The 18,839-nt window shown below is 47.4% G+C and overlaps 1 protein-coding gene across 1 annotated transcript in view; it reads right to left on the reverse strand.

Annotated features, from left to right (window-relative positions):
• Nucleotides 1-18,367, reverse strand: part of LOC104461559 (beta-adrenergic receptor kinase 2) — a gene marked incomplete at its 5' end in the record, with an annotated part of 43,162 nt that extends 24,795 nt beyond the window's left edge. Inside the window, 2 exons of the mRNA XM_010073191.1 lie at nucleotides 3,946-4,019; nucleotides 18,291-18,367. Coding sequence (XP_010071493.1) covers nucleotides 3,946-4,019; nucleotides 18,291-18,367 — 151 coding nt within the window. The remainder of the gene's footprint in view (nucleotides 1-3,945; nucleotides 4,020-18,290) is intronic.
• Between the last annotated feature and the right edge of the window lie 472 nt (nucleotides 18,368-18,839).

The raw sequence follows: 18,839 nt of genomic DNA on the forward strand, positions 1-18,839 counted from the left end.
AGAACGTAAAGAAGGGACAAGATCTTCAGGGAAAAGCCTTGGCTCCGACGCGCTGGACCTCCCCAGCACCAGCCTGTGGGGTCCCAGGCTCCAAATGAACGTCCGTGCGCAGACTCGCTCTGGATCCTGACACCAGCTCCAGAAAAGCAAAGCGGAACGAGAATTTCACCCAGTGCCTGCTAGAGCAGGAACATGCCGTGCCAGAGCTGTCTGTACTGGTCCCAGAGCATCCCCTGCGCAGGCAGGGACACGCCGGCCAGGCCCCCGGGAGCACGGCTCTGCACCTCCTGCCAGCCAGAAGGCAGGTCGTTCAGGACTTCCAAAATTAAAGATTTTTTTTAAAGTGTGTTTTGCCTCCATGTCACAATACTTTCTCAGTTCATCCAGCGGCTGCTCCTCGTGCAGGATGAGCTGTACCTGACAGCTCTCAACAGGTCTCCACGTGACAAACTCAGACCAACCTACCTCTGAAGGTGGGACACTATAATTAAATTCCATGTTTTCTAGCTGTACTCCTCTTGTTTGCCGACTACAATACAACAGTTCCACCATGATTTGCCATCTGTCACTACTTCCCCCTTGGTACCAGTCTATAATTAAAGTGATTCAAAACACCTTTGCCAAAGAAACATTTTTTTAATTAATGCAACGCCGCAAAGTAATTAGAAGTACAGGAGAAAGCCTGACACGTATCGTATTGTCTTACGCCAATGCAACCTCCTGCCCTTCAACATTTATTTTTGTAACCGCCCGGCTCGGCTCCCAGGGCAGGGGGGTCTCTCGCAGCAGCCCCCGCAGCCACACTGGCACCAGGTCAGCGTCCCTCCCACCTGCCTTTCCAGTGGGCTTCTTAACCGAAGCCCCTCTGGTTTGTAAAGGATTGGAGAAAAGGGCAGCGGGTGACAAAAGCCCCCAGCAGCCCTGCCTGTCCCCGCCACGCCGGGAGATCACCTCCCAACGCACACCCGACGCTCTCATGGCACAGGTGATGCGATCCGACGCTCCACATGCACCCGACATATTCACCAGCTCGTTTTACATCTCGATTAAATAGAACGTTACTGTACGTCGCCAAAAAAACCCAGCGACAGGCAGAGGCGACTGTCACCAGGGATAAACGTAACCTGCCCGTGCTGGCAGCAGCCTCCCGGGATCTCTCTGGACCCGCAGACGATGCACCGTGTCAGCGCCTATGCCAACGCTTCCCCGGCAAACCAGAAGTGTCTGACAAAATATCTTTTCAAAAACTGAAATCAGAGTGCGTTAGTCTTCAGGCAGCTAGAAATTCTTCTTTTTTTCTTTTTTTCCCTTTTTTTTTTGTTTTTTGAAAGCGATCTGGATGAGTCACCCATCCTGCTAACTGCCTGATCGTGACTTAAGCTGCAGTAATGTGAAATCCCTGGAGTACGGAGCCCTTCCACAGCAAGCGATTTTTAATGTAGCAATGTACTCACATTATTCTACATGTAATAAGTGCAGTAAGTAAATCAAATATATATAAAAAAGAAAAGCTTCTGAATCCGGTATGCCACAGAAGAAAACGCAACGAACCTCTCTTAAAATATCTTTCATGGGATTTTTCAGAAGCACACGACAAAGCGTTTAAATTCTTTTTAGGCAACATTTTGCTAATAACCTAAAAATACAATTTGAAATTGTTGCGGAGATAAAGAGGCAGCTAAAAATATCTCGCTAAACAATCCGTTGCAACATGCCTTTTTGATTACTTACGGCAGTGATAGCTCCAGTCTACGAGATGGAAAGGATAGAAAAAAGATTTATTCACAGCGAGTGTCCAATTTGAGTGGGGGAACTGCGTGTTGCTAAGGATTTATCTCCAAACTGATAACCGGCTTAGCCTATTTTGTGCTGTTAGCCCACTGGCAAGAAAAATTTATATCATCGGCTTAAGAGTAATCCAGACAAAAGGTTATCTCAGGCAGCACCGCTAACGAACGCGGCGCAACGCCGGCTGCCTTCCACAAGCACGTGCGCGTTTCAGCTGAAACCAGCGCCTACGACAGCATTAACTACCGCTTTATATTTAGAGTGTCACAAATATACCACGGAATGAATGGAGCGAGGAGACTCATCCAGCTTCCCGAGCGGTCGGTGCAGCGGTGCTGGTGGAGCCCCGCAGCAAAGGGGCTGTGGCCAGACCCCACGCCAAATCCGAGAGGTTCATCACACCTGTCCTGGGCACGACGTCGGTTAGCTTCTTCGCCGATTATCTTGTTCCAAGGGAGTACAACTGATCTCATCGCTCTCCACCGCCCCTCATCCCGCTCTCCGGAGGATCCCCTGACCCCGGCGCAGCACTGGGCTGGGCTCTTCTGCAGCCCTGCCGCAGGGACGCCCGGGGAATCGCAAGGCTGGCACCAGCCCCAGCTGTCCCCGCGCCCCTCGTGCAATGCCACGGACAGCGCTGTTGTCTTTTCTACAAGTAAAATGATGTTAGAGAAAGGCACGACGCATTTGAGAGCGCCAGGCACAGCCCAGTAACCCCAGTTCCACCTCCTCCCTGCGAGCACAGGGAGCTGCTCTGAACCAGCAACAGGCATCGCGCTCTGCCCGGGGGGTGCTGCGGGGCAAGAGGTGCCCGGGACAGGAGGCACGGTGTCTGGGCATCTCACTGAGTGAAGCGAGGGGAAAGCTTCAGGCCGCGAGGCGAGGGATGCAGAGGACCAGACACATCGCTTCCACCGCTGGACAGCACGGAGCCGAGCCAGGAGCGGGCTGTGATTCCCACGGCACCGCCGCCAGCCACGCCGGGGACAAACACCCAAACAGCACCGTGGAACCACGCTCCATCCTCTGCCTTTGCTCTTTGGGACACGATAAGATAAACTTGTTTATTTCAGGCTTTCTGCCTTTAAGGATGTCATGTTTTTAACCAGCCAAAGCCAGGACAAAGGAAAATCTTCACTACGAGCAACAGATACAAATCCAGGTCCCGCATCAGCTGTAACACTGAAAAGCACGGGTTGTGCTTTCAGGTCTCTTTGAAGGAGGACTCCGCTGCTGTCATTCCACTGAGAGCTGCCAAATGTTACTCACTTTGACTCCCTCTCTATTTTGTAGCAGAACGAAGATTTATCACCATCCTCACAAGGGAGGATCCAAAGCTGATGCCATTTCTCAAGAACATACCTGGAGCAACTTATGGTATCAGAGACATTTAACGAGTAGAGACTGAGATGAACCTAATTTCAACTCATTTCTTATGAATATTTCACATGAACCAGAGACAGAGTGTACCTTATGATAGAAAACATTCATAAACCTAAAGATATTTTCCTCTGTATTAGTATTCTCCCCCTTTCCATCCTGCTCTCAGTATTTTCCAAGTCACACATTAATGCGGTGAGCGAACATCTGGTTCAGTGGGTGCTCAGGCAACTTTCTTCCATTGTTTTGTTTTCAACATATAATGACTTAAAACTAAACATCCTTAACTCTCGAAGGACAAAACCTCTTAAAATGCTTTGTTAGCTTTGGTTGGATAAAAAGACACAGTTTCAGTCTATGCAGATAAAAGCACTGTCAGAAGTTGAGCTGAGGAGATTTTTCCTGGAAATACTCCACTTGCTAAATCTTAAGTATTTGCCCAGTAAGAGGGGAAAAAAATCCTCTACACTACTCTCATAACACAGGCTCTAAGAGCACTGTAGCACCTTATTTGATTAAATACTTACATTGCTATTTTTAACAGCCTCTTGAGCTTCTCTAAAACGATAGGTTTGTCCCCTTGAGACACGATCGTTACGGTATAAAATATTGTCTCTCATGAATCAACCGTTCCACTACGAAGGCGAAATGACTCAGAAGCAGATGCACGTGCACGCGCCTCTCCCCCCCCCCGCAGCATCCCCTGCCCGAGGACAGCGGGACGGGCCGTCCTCAGCTCCCACCTCCCACAGCCCACCTCCCCCAGCCGCCCCTTACCTCCTCATAGAACTTCAGCTGAGGGACAGCTTCGTCAATCTCGTTCATGCAATAGTCTTTAAAAAGCAAAAATCCTGGAAAGGAAAAAGAAAAAAATATGTCATTACTATGGTAACTTGTACAAAAGGACAGGAAAGCGCCCGGGCAGCATCAGGGGCTGTACACCCCGGTGTGAGCACCCCCATCGCCCAGGCTCAGCAACACCGCTCCCCAGCATCCTGAACAGGAAAGGATCCTAAACCTCGCCCACCTCCCACAGGTACATTCAGCATATTCCAGTTTCCACCTGCTGAGAATTTCATGAGATGTTCACATAACGCACCGAAATAGCCCATTCCTCTTCACGGAGCTGATTTTGTTTCTTTTTTCAGAGTGAAAACTAGATACTATTCACACGTTTTGGTTTTTGAAATAGATTTACCTACATTTGATGGATAAAAAGCAACCTCTCCTGCATCCCAGTTTTAGATTGACTGGTTCGTGTTACCTCTGATAGGTTTGACAGCACAATAAACTGCATCAGGATCTTTACAGCTCCTTTGCAAGTGATCTAGAGCATGACCTCGGCAGCCTGCTGAGGAGTATGTCCCATTGTGAGCATCTTAACACACCGTGACAAGCTTCTTCAACTAAGAAATAATATGACCTACAACATCTCATGTTTTCTGGAGCATACTATCTGTAAAAAAACGCAAACCCCTCTTCACGTGGTACCCAGTCACTGCACTGCAGGGTGCACAGGAGGGCATTTAACTGTCAGTTATGGCATCATGTCCTTTCAACTCACTATCATCTGATTTTATCCAAGAACTAAATAAGAAAAAAAAACCAGCAACCACTCAGAAGCAAAACCAGACAAAGCAACACTAATCAGATAGTTTTACTTTCTGTATAACGAAAACGTTTTCCAGTTTCTTGGCAGCCCCTCTAGCTGTATCTGGATCCCAAGTTCAATCTCCCATTGGAAGGGCTTTTTTCCTGGGGTCCCCTGGATTTGTCTGGTCACAACCCGAGTACCAGAGGAGGGATTATGGCCAGACATCCCCCCTGCTTTCCTTGACTCGTTGAGCTGATTAGGATATTTTGAAGATTATACAAACTGGGGTTTGCTGGCTACGTAAGGGCAGAAATCTAATTAAGAGATTCTCTTATGAGATTCTTCAGACTTTCTAGTTATTCTCAAACAAAATCATTCTTGAACTATTTTTATAAACAAATGTGCTTTTCTGCAAACAAACCAACCAACCCACCCCAAGGTCTCTTCTCCTTAACAACAGTTTGCAGTTAGAGTGCTTTTTTTTCTTTATTTTTTTTTAAGGGCTCATCTTAGTTCCTATTTTACTAGAAATATTCTTAATTTACTGCAGAGGAGACAGAAGAAAATCCCCAGAGCAGCCGCGGTGCTGCCCGACCCTCAAGGATGGAGCTCCCAGCCACCCGTCCCCTGGCACAGAGGGGACACGAGCAGGTCACCAACTGTCCCCACCGCTGCCAAAACCCCCCGAAGCTGCTCATCTCCAGGGACCTACAGACCTCACCTCCAAGCGCACGTTCTCCCCAAACTTGCCCACAGCCGTACCCCCAGAAACGCCGCGTACAGAACCGAACCGAGCTCATTAACTCTTATTTCCCACCCGATGGAAAGAGCAGCAGCGCCGAGCAGAATAACGCTGAATTGACTGAACTGGGAGTCGGACAATGAACCAAAGATTACAGTCGTGTAATTAAGAGACTAAAGAGCGGCACAAACAGCAATGAATGCAGTGAAAGAAAAATCCCTGGCGTGGTCCCAGCTACTGGCTCTTTCCCAAAAAACCCCACAAACAAACAAAAACCATAAAACCCAACCCACAAAGACAACTGTGGGAGGAGTGTGAAAATATACCAACACAAATCTCCAACAACGCCATGCCAAACATTTTACCCCTGTTTCATATTTTCCAAACTTTTAAATTTAATTATCGCAGAGAAGGAAAAGGCTGACGAGAGCAGAGGGTGAGGAACAACAGCCGGCTTGTGCTCGCTTCTCCCCAAGCCTCCTCTTTACGCCGCAGTGCCGTGCAAAAAGCCAGGGGCATCCAAAACAAGAGGTTAGAAACTTTTAGAGATGATTAAATAAGTTAGATTTCATGGGTAAGTTCTTCCTTTAAGAAGCCCTATTCCCTGATTTTTACCTTTTTTTGAACAGTTGGCCTTAAGCCACCAGCTCTTTCCCAGCACAACGGCACGCACAGACCTGGTGTCCCTGACCACCCAGCCACGTCCCCAGGCACCCGCGCGCCCGAAATCCTTCCACCGGCCTCACTTCAAACAGACCCAACGAGACCTGACTGGTCTCCAGAATGGACACATCTGTGTTGCAACCGCCCCTTGTACCAACGGGTTCTGCACCTCCACTGCGGCAGAAAGGAAATCTCCTCTTCTCCTGATTGAGTGAAAAACCATCAGCCAGAAACCCCAGATCTCAGATAACAGCAAAACTAACTGACAGACGCGGCGCTGAAAAGCGACAATAGTTTGAAGAAGTTCAAGGAGAACTGACGAAAAGCACAATAAGCACCGTTAACGACACACGGAAAAATCAGACCAAGAACAGAAAGCAGGAATTAAAAAAATGATAGCGTTAAGTAACAGATAAAAGGAACCGGCAATTATTTATGAAATAAAGATGCTGACAGCTTTTGCTTTAAAGATGTCTTCTTCTATACTATATAATTTCCGCAACAGAATCGCTAGTTGTTAAGGGGGAAAAAAAAAATTTTTTTAAAAGCTTTTTCTGGTAACAGCGAAGTGATGGATGATATCAATAATACATCTGTGCGAGTGCCAGACAGCACCCAGCTCCGAGCCTCAGCTTTCCCAGTCTCTGGACAATATTTTTTTCCCATTATCTTCTTACAGACAATCCCATGCAGCTAAATTTGCCAAACACCATCAACTGCACTAACTCCAACTACCAAGACAAAGTATCTGTCAAGGAGGGACAGAGCCGACCCTTGAGGTTTGCAGTCAGTCCAACTGGGCTGATTTTACTAGTATCGGATTCAAACACCCTTTTAGCAGGAGTAAATAAAAATCGTATTAAAACAGAAGTGACTAGGAAAGACAGCAGAGAGAAAACCAGACACATTTAGCCCTGATTTAAGTATCCACAATGTCAGTGATCGAAAGGATGATGCGTCTATCTACAGCAGACCTGAATGTGGTCCAAAATGCTGATGCAGGCTCTTTCCAGCAGGCAAAATAGCAAATTAGAGAACAAAAATACCAAGCTGCTTCCAAATCCTAACTAAACGTGCTGTGTATAAATACAGAATAATGAAAAACACAAAGAAGGGGCAGCATCTGCCAGCGAAGGCTCGTCTCCCGACGACGGCTGCGGCTAACGGCTCCCGGGCAGCCCGAGCTCCAGCACAGGCTCCCGTGCCGGGCTGCTGGGGAAGGCACGCCGGCGCCCTGCAAACCCGGCAACACCGGGACCGCTCCTCGCTTGGGACTCTTCAGGGTCTCTGTCCTAGGTCCCTCCAACACCTCCTGATGTTTCTTATTTGTCTGAATTCGGACAAGCCTGGGGGCAGCCCGAGGACACCCGGGGGGTTGGAACTCGATGATCTTTAAGGTCCTTTCCAACCCAAACCCTTCTGTGATTCTGTCAACAGCATAAAGAAGCCCGAGGAGGGCAACCAGAGGGACACCTGCTGCGGTGTTATTGCAGACACCTCGTCCCCAAAAGAGCCTCTTGTGCCGAGGAAGCCGCGGGACAGCACGCAGCAACAGCAACCCTCAGCTGACACGCCGCAGGGCAGCTATTGTATGTGTCTGTTAAACCCAGTGGCTGGGTTCTAACCGTCTGCGGGGCCCTCAGCTGGAGGCAAGGCTTTGGCAGGGTGCAGAGGTGCCGTGCGACACCCCTGAGCTCCTCCCAGCGCCGTCCGTAGCCTCTGCACAACGGGGAGCCAGGACCAGAACCAGGGGATCACACAGAACAGAGACCAGGGAGAACTGATCTGCGCAGGAATCACAGCCTTGGCTCGGTACAAAGCCACAGACATCCTCGCAGCCAGAAGGCACCCCGGATTTCACTGCTTTTCTTTCCAATTATGAGCGATTTGTCCTTCATCTGTTTTTCCTAATAGAGCCTGATGTACATTCACTTTTCATTAAAAATAACAAATTAAAACATATCTCCGTGTATAAAAAGCAGGATAAAAGAACAAATTACACTTTACAAGACAGGACTTGCATACAACGGTGAGGAGCGCAGAACAATTTCCCTAGAACAGAACCAAACGGAGCTCAAATTAGTAAGCTGCCAGGTAGGTTGTTTAATGACGTCTATAAATCATTATACGAAAATAAACTCGGGCTAAAAAGTTTCAAGTGCCTTCAAAGAACATCCTCAAGCAGCTAATACACTGACTGGGTGAGTGCATTCAATTACTGTTCTGCTCCAAGCCTGCAGCACAAGGCTGGAGGTGGATTACAGAGTCTGCATTTCAAAGGCGACGCGGCGCAGGGTGAACACCCTTCCACCTCCTCCGGCGCAGCCAGGAGCTCAGCGCTTTCAAGGGCAGGACCAGCAGCTGTCAAGATGTCAAGTGGTGGCACACCAATTCAAGTGATAAAAGGATTTCTAAGGAAAAGAAGAATGTGTTCTATTTTTAACACGCAGCTGTAAATCATTAAAAAAAAAAAAAAAAAAGTGATGTCTGTGCTTCACCCACTGCAATTGCCTCTGGATCTCTGCCTCAAAAAAAAAAATCCATAAACCCTCCATGTATCATCTTAAGACCTTCATGACACGTACCTCTGAATATTGAACACGTAATAATTCATTTTTAAAAGCCATGGAAAGAAAGGAATGGGGAAAGCGTCCATCTGAACCACATTTAGTACAGCTCGCTCGTGCGCTGGTCTCAACAGGCAGAATTCCAGCCGCCCAAAGGAGATCTATACGTACACGGAAATGGATTCTCAAAGGCATGCAACATACCAAAGGTGAACGAAAAAAAGGGTTGTACACAGAAAAAGGAACTCTGAAAGACTGAGGAATAGTATCACTAAACAAAGATCCATGAAAATAATTTTTAAAAGGACAACTAAATACAGAATTGAAGGACTTCACTCGAATCAATCAGTAATTGAAAGGAACACAGTCACACTCCCTCAGCTCACCCAGAAACACACAGCTCTTGAGGTTTTGTTCTTTTTTCCCTTGTCAACAGAGGAAACTCCCACCACTTTGGCAAGTGGTGTTAGCAGCCACTAGCAAGCTATTAAGAAGCTAAAACATCTTATCAGGTTATAAACATCAGGATGGTTGGTTGTTATTTGTTGTATGGGCTCCTTCCCCACACCACAAGAATATTCAGCCCCTGTGAAGGACGTGTCTGTTGTTATTTTCTCGATCAGTATTTTTGATTATAAACTTTTTTACAATTACTCACACGGTGCAAGCCAACACCCCTTTGTGATGGAAAAGTGTCACACTGTTTCTTTTGACGCGCTCCGAGCTGTGAACCGTGCACTATTATGAATTATTTAGCACACACAGTACATCGGGAGGTGTAGTTCTGCTTCTCCGAAGGGGCCCAGTTCTGTGTGTATGTTTTCTAGGGGAGGGTCCGGTGATAGGACCGTTTAATGAAAACCCAGAAATCTCCCAGCAGAAGGGGATTCTCGAGTCTCTGGAGCCCATACGCACCGTAGGCAGTGCTGCTCAGCATCTCGAGCATGTAAAAATCAATCTGCTCTGCAACAGCATCTGGAAGACCGTTGTACCCTGGTTAAAATCAAAACACAAAACCAGTGGTAACCAGTTAGTAAATACACACAGCACTTAGGTGAAGAGGAGCAAAGCCACTAAAACACAGGGACAGAGCCCAGATGATTCTCCGACGTGGATGTTGAAGCCTTCCCTCCTCTTGCTCCCTCTCTGCACTCTAAGAAGCAAGCTGCTGAGGGCTGGAGGTTCAGCAACAGATGGCTCTACTTCTCTTCAGACTTCCCCCTTCCAAACCGAAACATCACTGACAGAAGTCTCTAGAAACATTAAGAAACTGCTTTGCATATTTCTGAACCCACCTATCCAGCCACCGCAGACATGCAGACGTTTGAGAGCAGAATATTCCAGAGGCGCTGGCTGGACAGAACGCTGTCCGGGGAAAGAGAGAAGCAGCTACCCTGTACGGTGACCGCTCTGTGCCCCTCCAGGGTGTGAGGATTCAGAGGTCTCGTGTTGTACGTTCCTCACCTCCCGATGCTGCACCAAGCGATGTTCCGCAGCAAGAACCTCCCAGATCTGGACCAACTCCCCACGGGGTCTGCAAGCTGTATTATGCATCATAACAGATCGTATAGATATTGGTACAGAACCATAAAAGCATTGGAAAGGCTTATAGTAAAAACCCTGCTCTCTGCTCTGCAAACAAATTCATGAGACAATTGATAGCCGGAGCTCTCCAGCTTCTCTGCTCTGCGACTTTTAACTGCTCCATCTCCTAAAAGCACTGCTGAAAGTTAGGAGCCTTAAGAGCTTCAGTAATTTAGATTCTGCTTACTCTTGTCCTGGTTTCTGAGCTTCTCTCCTGTTCCTGGTGACTTATCCCACGGAGATGAATGAGCAGCGCTGGCAGGACCAGAGGAGCTGCTTTATTTGCGGTACAGAGCTATGCAGGTAAATCTCATTACAGTTGTTATTGTGCCACGTTACAGACATGGAAAACTAATATTTGCCTATTCACAGCGGTGTTCAGAGGCTTAATTAGTCTGTGAATTGTTTCAAGACACATTGACAAAGACTCCACGGGAGCGCAACTGTTTTGGATTGACGGAGAAAGTGCTGGGGGGAGGATGGGGAAATGAAGATCGTACACCATCACCGTTCACAGGCAGCGAGGCCATTCCATCCGAAATGGGCCAAGACAGCTCCAGTGAGCACAAGCAGACAGAAAACACCAGCTCTGCTATGGAAGTCACTTTGCACTTTGGGTTTATAGTGTTTTAGCTCAAAGCTTTCCAACCTGGTCTTTGCAACCCCTCCTGGCAAGCTGGTAGCAGAGGGCAAGCCCCAGAGGTGTACCAAACAGCTCGCCAGCTCCTCTCGCCGCAGGGCACCCAGCCGGTCCCATCTCCCCCCACGCCAGCAAAGCCGCTGCCAACGGAGCTGGAAGGAAAGGCTGGGGACTGGCCGCTGCAGGAGACGGCTGCCAGAGCCTCAGGTGTGCAGCTGCAGGATGACAGAACAGATCACTGAGCATCCTTCTAATCTGAGAGGAACGAGCTTACGTCCATGTTTCCTGGGGAAAACCAACCGAACGTATGAGATGTACAGAACAGAGTCGCTGCAGGCGGCGTACGACCAGCGTGGGGTTCTCTGCCTGGTACGTATGTCTGCTGAGAACTTCAGCGTGGAAACGTGCAAGTGAAATCTGGATGTTTCTACCCCTAATGTACTTATTGTTTGTCATCTCTACATGCGTAATTTTCTTTATGTATCTTGCTCATCTTCTTTCCTACAATACTACTTCTGGACTTCTGGACTTCAAAATTTCCAGTCTGCCTGAAGTCTGGATAATCTAACCCAAAACCTGTATCATTACACTCCTTTCCTGAGATAAAGACTATCCTCCCCACGACTCGAATCTTCCAAGAACTACACTGTATATAAATGCTAATATCTACCAGCATGTGTACATTATCCATTATGTGAAGTTCCAGATGATAAGATACATTTTTCCCATTTTAAAGCTCAGACTTCATCTGCAAGTCCGCTGGGAAATCACACAACTGAGCATCTTCAACCACACCACAAAGAAAGTCACAGGAGCGTATCAGGCTGCATCCCGACGCAGAAATGCTCAATTATTTATGATCATTAGAAAATCCAAAATGAATACCTACATTTTTTACAGTGATTTTGGATACCATTTGTCCCTGGCGCATGAGACAGACACCTACTCAACCCAGCCTGCAGGTAAAACGCACATACAATGTGCAGTGGGAAACTCCATCCGCATCCCTCTGAATGATCTCCAGTGTCATTCATGCCAGTATCACACTTCTTTTACGGCAAAATAAAAGTATGTTGAAAGAAATGTAGCTTCCGGTAACATTTAAATTATGACATAAAAACTGCATCTTAAACCTAATTCTGTGGGAAAAAACCTGCCCACAGCAAGCCAGAGGGAGCTTTCTATCTTTTCCCTCGTTCGGTGTCCACACCCCAGCTTGACACGAGTGGAGGACCACTGGAAAGGAACAGCTCTGCTGTGAAATGTCTTGCATGGACAGTTTCTGTTTCGGTTTACAATCGCACGGTTTCCGATACCTCCCTGTGGTTTGGTTGCTGTGTTGTTTTTAACCGATGATACGAACCGTGCAAGGAAGGCACGGGTTCAGCGAGTCACAAAGGCCTCCTGCAGACCATCCGCAACCCCAGCTCTAGTCTAAACTTGATCTGAAAATCAGAAGTAACAGGAGAAAGAAGCAGAGCCATCTTCAAACAGTATTTTAATCATAATTTTTTGTTCATACAGTGACTTCCTTATTTTAATGGTGTGTACTTCTGCATGGCGACTGTCTTCCCCAGGTCAGAAACGGAACCCCCGAATAAAACCACTTTGAACAACCAATCTGCCTTCTCACTCCTACAGAAAACCCAAGCAAGCAGCTATTTTCCCCTATCATATTGCTGCACATTATTTCACATCAATATACCAGAACCGAGCAAAATCATCGCAGCGCTACACATCTCATGAACAAGGTTAAGAAAGAAGTCCAAGGCTGCGACACTTTCAATCACTCAAGTCTCAGCTCAGCAGCTAATCTATGCCCCCGGGTGACTTGGGCTCTAAAAATACTCCAGTTTCTAGCACAGGTTTGCATGCAGCCTGGATGGAGGACCTCGATCCATCCCTGCGGGACTCGCACCCATCGGCTCCCAGCTCTGGCTGATCCGGACCACGGGCACTGGAAACGCCGCTCGCACGACCCCCCCTCTGCTCCCACCTCCTTCCCCGCCGGTGCAGCAAGTCTGCAGCTTCAGACTCGGCACGAGCGGCTAGAAGTGACTAGAAGCCAGATCTGCTAATAATTTTGCAGTCCCCTGCTCATTTAATAATCAAAAACTCAGGTGCTTTTCTCTACTCCCAACCAAGTTTTATTGCTTTCATTGTTATTTCCTCAGAGGACTATTTAATTAGTTCAGAACGCCAGCAGCACATAGATCTTATGCTTAAATTAAACAATAGCTTTAATAATGCTCTAGGGAGGTGCTTTTCCCAGCCTGTTATTTTTAGGTATCTCGGGGAGCGCAGTGCGCTGTGCTACCATGCTGGCAACAGAAAGAGGAAGAGCAAGAATGTTTTTCTCAACAGATTTTAACTCAAGATCCATCTAATGATTAGCATCAAAATTCAGAAATAATGAAATATGATGAGTCCATAACTAGAGAAACAAGCAACACAACGCATGATTCATCACCCTAAAAAATCTCTTTAGCTGTTCTCACCCTAGTTTGTTGGTTTGGGGTTGGGTGTTTTTTTTTTTTTTTCCCCAACAGAAAGTTGTCAGTGACAAAGCAGGAGGAAACAGCAGCCAGAACGGTCAGGAGCACGTTTCCCTCTAACTGCAGAGGGCAGGCAGAAAAGTCCCTCCCCACAGCTGTAGGCTGCCTGTGCAGAAGGAACTACAAACCAGACCGAAGCCTCATCTGCTCTGGAAACTCAGCTAGAAAGCCACCAGCACACACAGGAGCTATACTTAGCTGTGGCAGCACCAAGGGAGCAGAGAAGATGCGAGAGCCCCTCACAAGACATGCGTGCGTGGGAAGAAGCGCCGCTGCAGATGGCAAAATGCTCACCCTGGGCTGGGAAGACCTCCAACTCGGAGCCTGCTGATTTCAGAGGAGAGAAAAGACACCGAGATGAATCACCCACGAAAGATCATTCCTCACGATACAAAAATGGATGGTAAATAGGAAAAACAACACCTTTGTAACTTGTTACGTCAACTACAAGTTTTTTTAATTTAATTCTTTTTACAAGCGTTATATTTGTAGAAAATAAAACAGACATAGATCCAGCTTCAGGGGGGAAAAACGCAAGTGCCTTCCTAAGCAAGGTGAAGAGCTTGTACCGCAGCATGCCCAGCTGCTGGACCAGCTCCGATACGGTCTGTTCTCATCTCTCCCAAAGACCCAAACCCCACGGCTCTGTGTGACCGAGGAGGAACTGAGAAGGGTGCAGCCAAACTGCCGTGTCCCAGCAGACACCAGCGAACCCAGGGCCAGACCTAAGCCAGGACCCGAAGCTGCTGGATGCTTCACCGTCACATCCCAGAATTTCTCAGCCAACTTCATTCACTGCCCACCAGGTAGATGCAATTTGTCAGAAAGTCCCGAGTCAGACCTAAGAGTCACTGAACTATAGCTGCCAACGAGTTTGCTCCAAAGCGTTGAACAGCCCCGAGAATCCTGTTCTACAGCAATATTATGACCGAGTTCCCCCCGTTCCGCCCTCGGCGGAGACCCCAGCCCGCCCAGCACCGCTGCAGCCCACCGCAGAACAGCGCACGCCTGCCCACCCCACGGCGCGGGGCACCCCGAGAACAACTCCACAAGCAATCCTAACACAGCCGCGAGGCAGAGCGGGTTCCACGGGTGCATTACAGATATTGGGATACCAGAAAACGTCTCTTTTTCTAAAGCAAGCACTTAATCTGGTGCTGCAGCAAACAGGATGTGGTAAAACGAAAACTGGCTAAAGGTGGTTACGCACTGCGCTCCGAGACATGCTGTACTTCCCCAAGAAGCTTCTGCTGGGGAGGAAGCAGCTTCTGCGGGAACAGCCGGCTGCCAGGCTATGAAGCGCTGCCAGAGCATGTTTCTGGGTGGCTCCATTATCTTCATGTCCTCTGACTCATTAGGCGATTCTTAGAGAGTTCAAGATCATTCTGGAGCATCACTCCTGCCAGCTTCAAGAGATGAGAGCCACCTATTTGCCTTCACCAAGAAAAAGATGTAAACAGAGGACAGATGCTTGTTGATGCAAATTGTCGGAAGCCTCGGGGCCATTTTCATTTTCAACCCCACAGGGCTGCTGCCACACCACTGACGGAGTTTCCTGCTCTTATTTTGATCCTAAAGGGCAGAGCAAAGCTTGTGGTTTCCAAGCCCCAGCTGCCCGTGCGATTCCCTGCAGTTGCACACCTGGGAGAGGTGGGAGGAGGGAATTTGGGACAATCTTTCAGTGGGACCTGGAAGCACTGATCCTAAAAGGATTTAAGGGCTCATCAAGGACAAACATTTGCAGCCGATAAGACCCATACCACCATTAGACATACTCATAGGAAAACGTGCAGCAGGAAGGACTCCATCTACCACATCAGAAAGCCTGGTATCAGACAGCCAGAGCCCTGCTTTTTAGATTTGAAAGGAGGATAGTGAAAAACAGAAAAAACAACCATGACCTGGAGCTGTAAGAAGGAATTGTGGTCTAGAAAAAAAAAAAAAAAACCAGCTTCACAGTCCTCATCTGCATCGCTTGCCAAAGGCAAAAATAGGTAGCTTGATGAAGTTTTTTAATTAGTATATCAGGAGAAGGCATTGTATTCTAGACGAGGCTTTAACAGAGAAAATAAAGGCATGGGAAGAGCCATCAGCAAGGGGACCAACCAGCAGAATGACAGCTCACAGCCAGACACTCACTGGGCTCCGGTGGGTGTCACTCCCCCAGGCAGGAGCCGTGTCCGCCCCAGCCCTGCACCCGCAGGTCCAGCCTCAGCTGTGCCTCTCCGCGTCCCCGCCATGCACAGAGACAGCAACAAGAGTAAGAAGGTGATTAGACTTTTAATTACCTCACCAGACTTATTTTCACAGCCTTTTGCATAATGCTTGCCTAAAACTGAAGGCACTTTACCACCAGCAATTATGCTAATGTCTGGAAACAGAACTAATTTCATAGCGAAGAAGCAGCTAGAAAACGCAATAAAATTTAAATGAACAACCACAGTAAGGAAATACAATATTTTCCAGTGCAATGCAAAGTCTTCTGTTAAAAACAGTCATGTTTATCTTTGATCTTTTTTTTTTTTTTCTTCCATTCTAAATCCTTCTTCAGAAGAAAGCAGGTTCAGAAGTAACCGAAGCTCCAGGAAGGTGGTCAGAGAAGCCCTCCTCATTTCCAGGTAACAGAGGACAAGTACTGCTATGACTGTACCAAGGGGCGAGGAGGAAAGAAACCTCTCTGCACATCTGTGAACTATGCATCTCAAGATCTGGGGCAGAAACTATCTTCATGAAAATCTGGGCTCTAAAGTTCCAGGCTCAATGGCTACCAACATGGGGGAAAAAGAAAGATAAAATCCTTCCAAGGTTACAGCTACCCAACTATCACTGCTATAATTTACCCAAATATTCTTCACTGGTCTTTGGAACCAACTATTAGTGAAAAGTATTCGACTACATAAACAGAAATATCCATTACATATAAGCTGTTCTGTTCTACTTCTTTTTTTTTAAAGGAGTAAAAAAAAAAAAAAAAAAGACTTCTTCATTTCATTGCCACCAAACAAAATCAAAGTTAAAGTCAGCGGGTGTTTGGTTGCTTAAAATTCCACTTATTTTGCAGCTGCCATGCTATAAGAAAATATTAATGACTCAGCACAGACATTTAAAATGAAGCACACACAGAGATGACAGCACAAGCAAACGAGGTATCTCTGCATTTACAGTGCAAAATTTTTGGCCAGAATAAAAAGTCACAGGTTTCATGCACCAAGATACAGACTCCACTTCAATTACTGTAACCCAATAGAAAGCTCCACAAGACTTCCGTGAACACACGCTTCAGACCAGCGGTCCCATAACCTTCTTTTGTAAAAAGCTTTGAAACCCATTAGTGACAATCTGATACTATACAAGAATACTATTTATTTTAATCTGGCAATACTTAAAACTCTCCCTCCAGAGCATTCTCCTACTCATGGGTCCATTGGTCTCCTCCAGTCTTCCCAGCCCATTTTACAGCTTTGTCCCATTTTCCAAGACAAGAGCAGCTGTGCTGTCAACCCACCCCTCAACAACAGACAAAACAAAAGACTTCACAAACCCCCCATAAAATCCATCCCCCTGCTTTAGTCCCCATCCTGATACTCAAATGGTTTATTCATATACAGATTTTATTTTTAATTCACATGTTAAGGCTTTGCAAACTTGACTAACCTCGTCATTTCTGCAAGAAATTTTTCTGGTTTTGAAGACTGTTCAACCCCACTTCTCTCTTTCATAGCCTACATAACACCCCACTTCAGTACTTCCCCCTAGGTCGTATTTAGCAGAGTGCTAAGCGAGCTCTGCTCATTCCCTCTGCTCTCTCCTGGACTCCTTCCAGCAGATCCATGTATATTTTGTAGTCCAGTGCCAGGCTGGACATAATATTCTGCCAAAAGAGGATTACTTCACATGCCTCACTGGCTACAATCCTGATGTTATATTTAATCGTGTGATCTGGCCAAGATAACACAACCTCCGGCTCATGGTAACAGCCAAGACAAAACCATCCACCTGACCAGTGGCTCTCCACCCGGTACTGTGTCATTACTCACACAGGTGTAGGGGACACTCAGCAGCACTGCATTTCTGCCCTCCTCTAGTTTATGAATGTCTTTTGCAGTCCTGTCCTTCTCCTCGGTGTGGGCACAGTCCTCAGCACACAGAGCTGCTCCATCCCAGCATTCACACTGGCAACCAAACCGCTGCGTGGGAACCGATCCCTGACGCTCCTCCGCCAGCTCCCGGGGTACATCCTGCCGTGCTCACACGGACACACTGGTTAACCACTCCTCGAGTCCATCTACCCAACAGTTTCACCCCTGCCCCCAGCAGCTTCACCCAGGCCACATCTCCCCGTGTCCCCAGCGAGAACACGACGCCAGGCAGCCAGCACAACGCGTATGGCACCTCTTCTGCTCCTGCTCCCTTATCAACAAGGCTTATTACCTCTGCAGATAACAAAAAAAAAAAAAAGTTTAACTGATGTGACACATTTTCTTGTTGACAAGCCCATACCAAGTAATATCATTTTCTCCTCAATGTTTCCAAATAATTTAATTATTTTCCCAGTAGTTTTCCAGAATATGAAGTTAAGCTGACCGATTGCCTTGCTTCCTCTTCTTCCCTTTCACAACATTTCATTCTATTCAAGACCTTTGTTTGACCAACTCCCGTCCACATCCCACCGTTCTTCAGACCATCTCCAACACGGATTTTTCAGCAGTCATTACAGAGAAGCAGCAGGCAAGCCAATCCTATAAATATTTGCATGGGTAACATTTTATTGACTTACCAATTTTCTGGTGAAAGATCTTGTCAAAGGTTAATTCACCCCTTTCCTCCAGGTATTTCTGCATAACACTGCGGATACTGAAAGAAGAAGGAAAAAAAAAAAAAAAAAAAGAGTTACTTGAAGGTGCTTATTTTAAACCAGACCTTTAACATAGTCTGGAGAAAAGGATCACTACAGTGAAGAATTAATACAAAAGACTGATGCACGATGAGGTAGCACTGCCCACCCACTGCATCACCCGGCAGTCGGGGAGGCTGCACCTGGGATTCTGGGGTCAGTTCTAGGCCCCCCACTACAGGACAGACACCGAGGTGCTGGAGCGTGTCCAAAGAGCAGCGGAGCTGGGGAAGGGTCTGGAGCACGGGTTCTGTGAGAAGAGCCTGAGGGCAGTGCTCAGCCTGGGGAAGAGGAGGCTGGGGGCAGACCCCACCGCTCTGGTCGCTGCCTGACAGGAGGGGGCAGCGAGGGGGGGTCCGGATACTCTCCCAGGGTCACAAGCCATGGGACAAGAGGAAACGGCCTTAAGCTGCGCCAGGGGAGGTTTAGGTG

Source organism: Pterocles gutturalis, unplaced genomic scaffold (genome assembly GCF_000699245.1).
Source record: "Pterocles gutturalis isolate BGI_N339 unplaced genomic scaffold, ASM69924v1 scaffold6457, whole genome shotgun sequence".
NCBI classification, from domain to species: Eukaryota; Metazoa; Chordata; class Aves; order Pterocliformes; family Pteroclidae; genus Pterocles; species Pterocles gutturalis.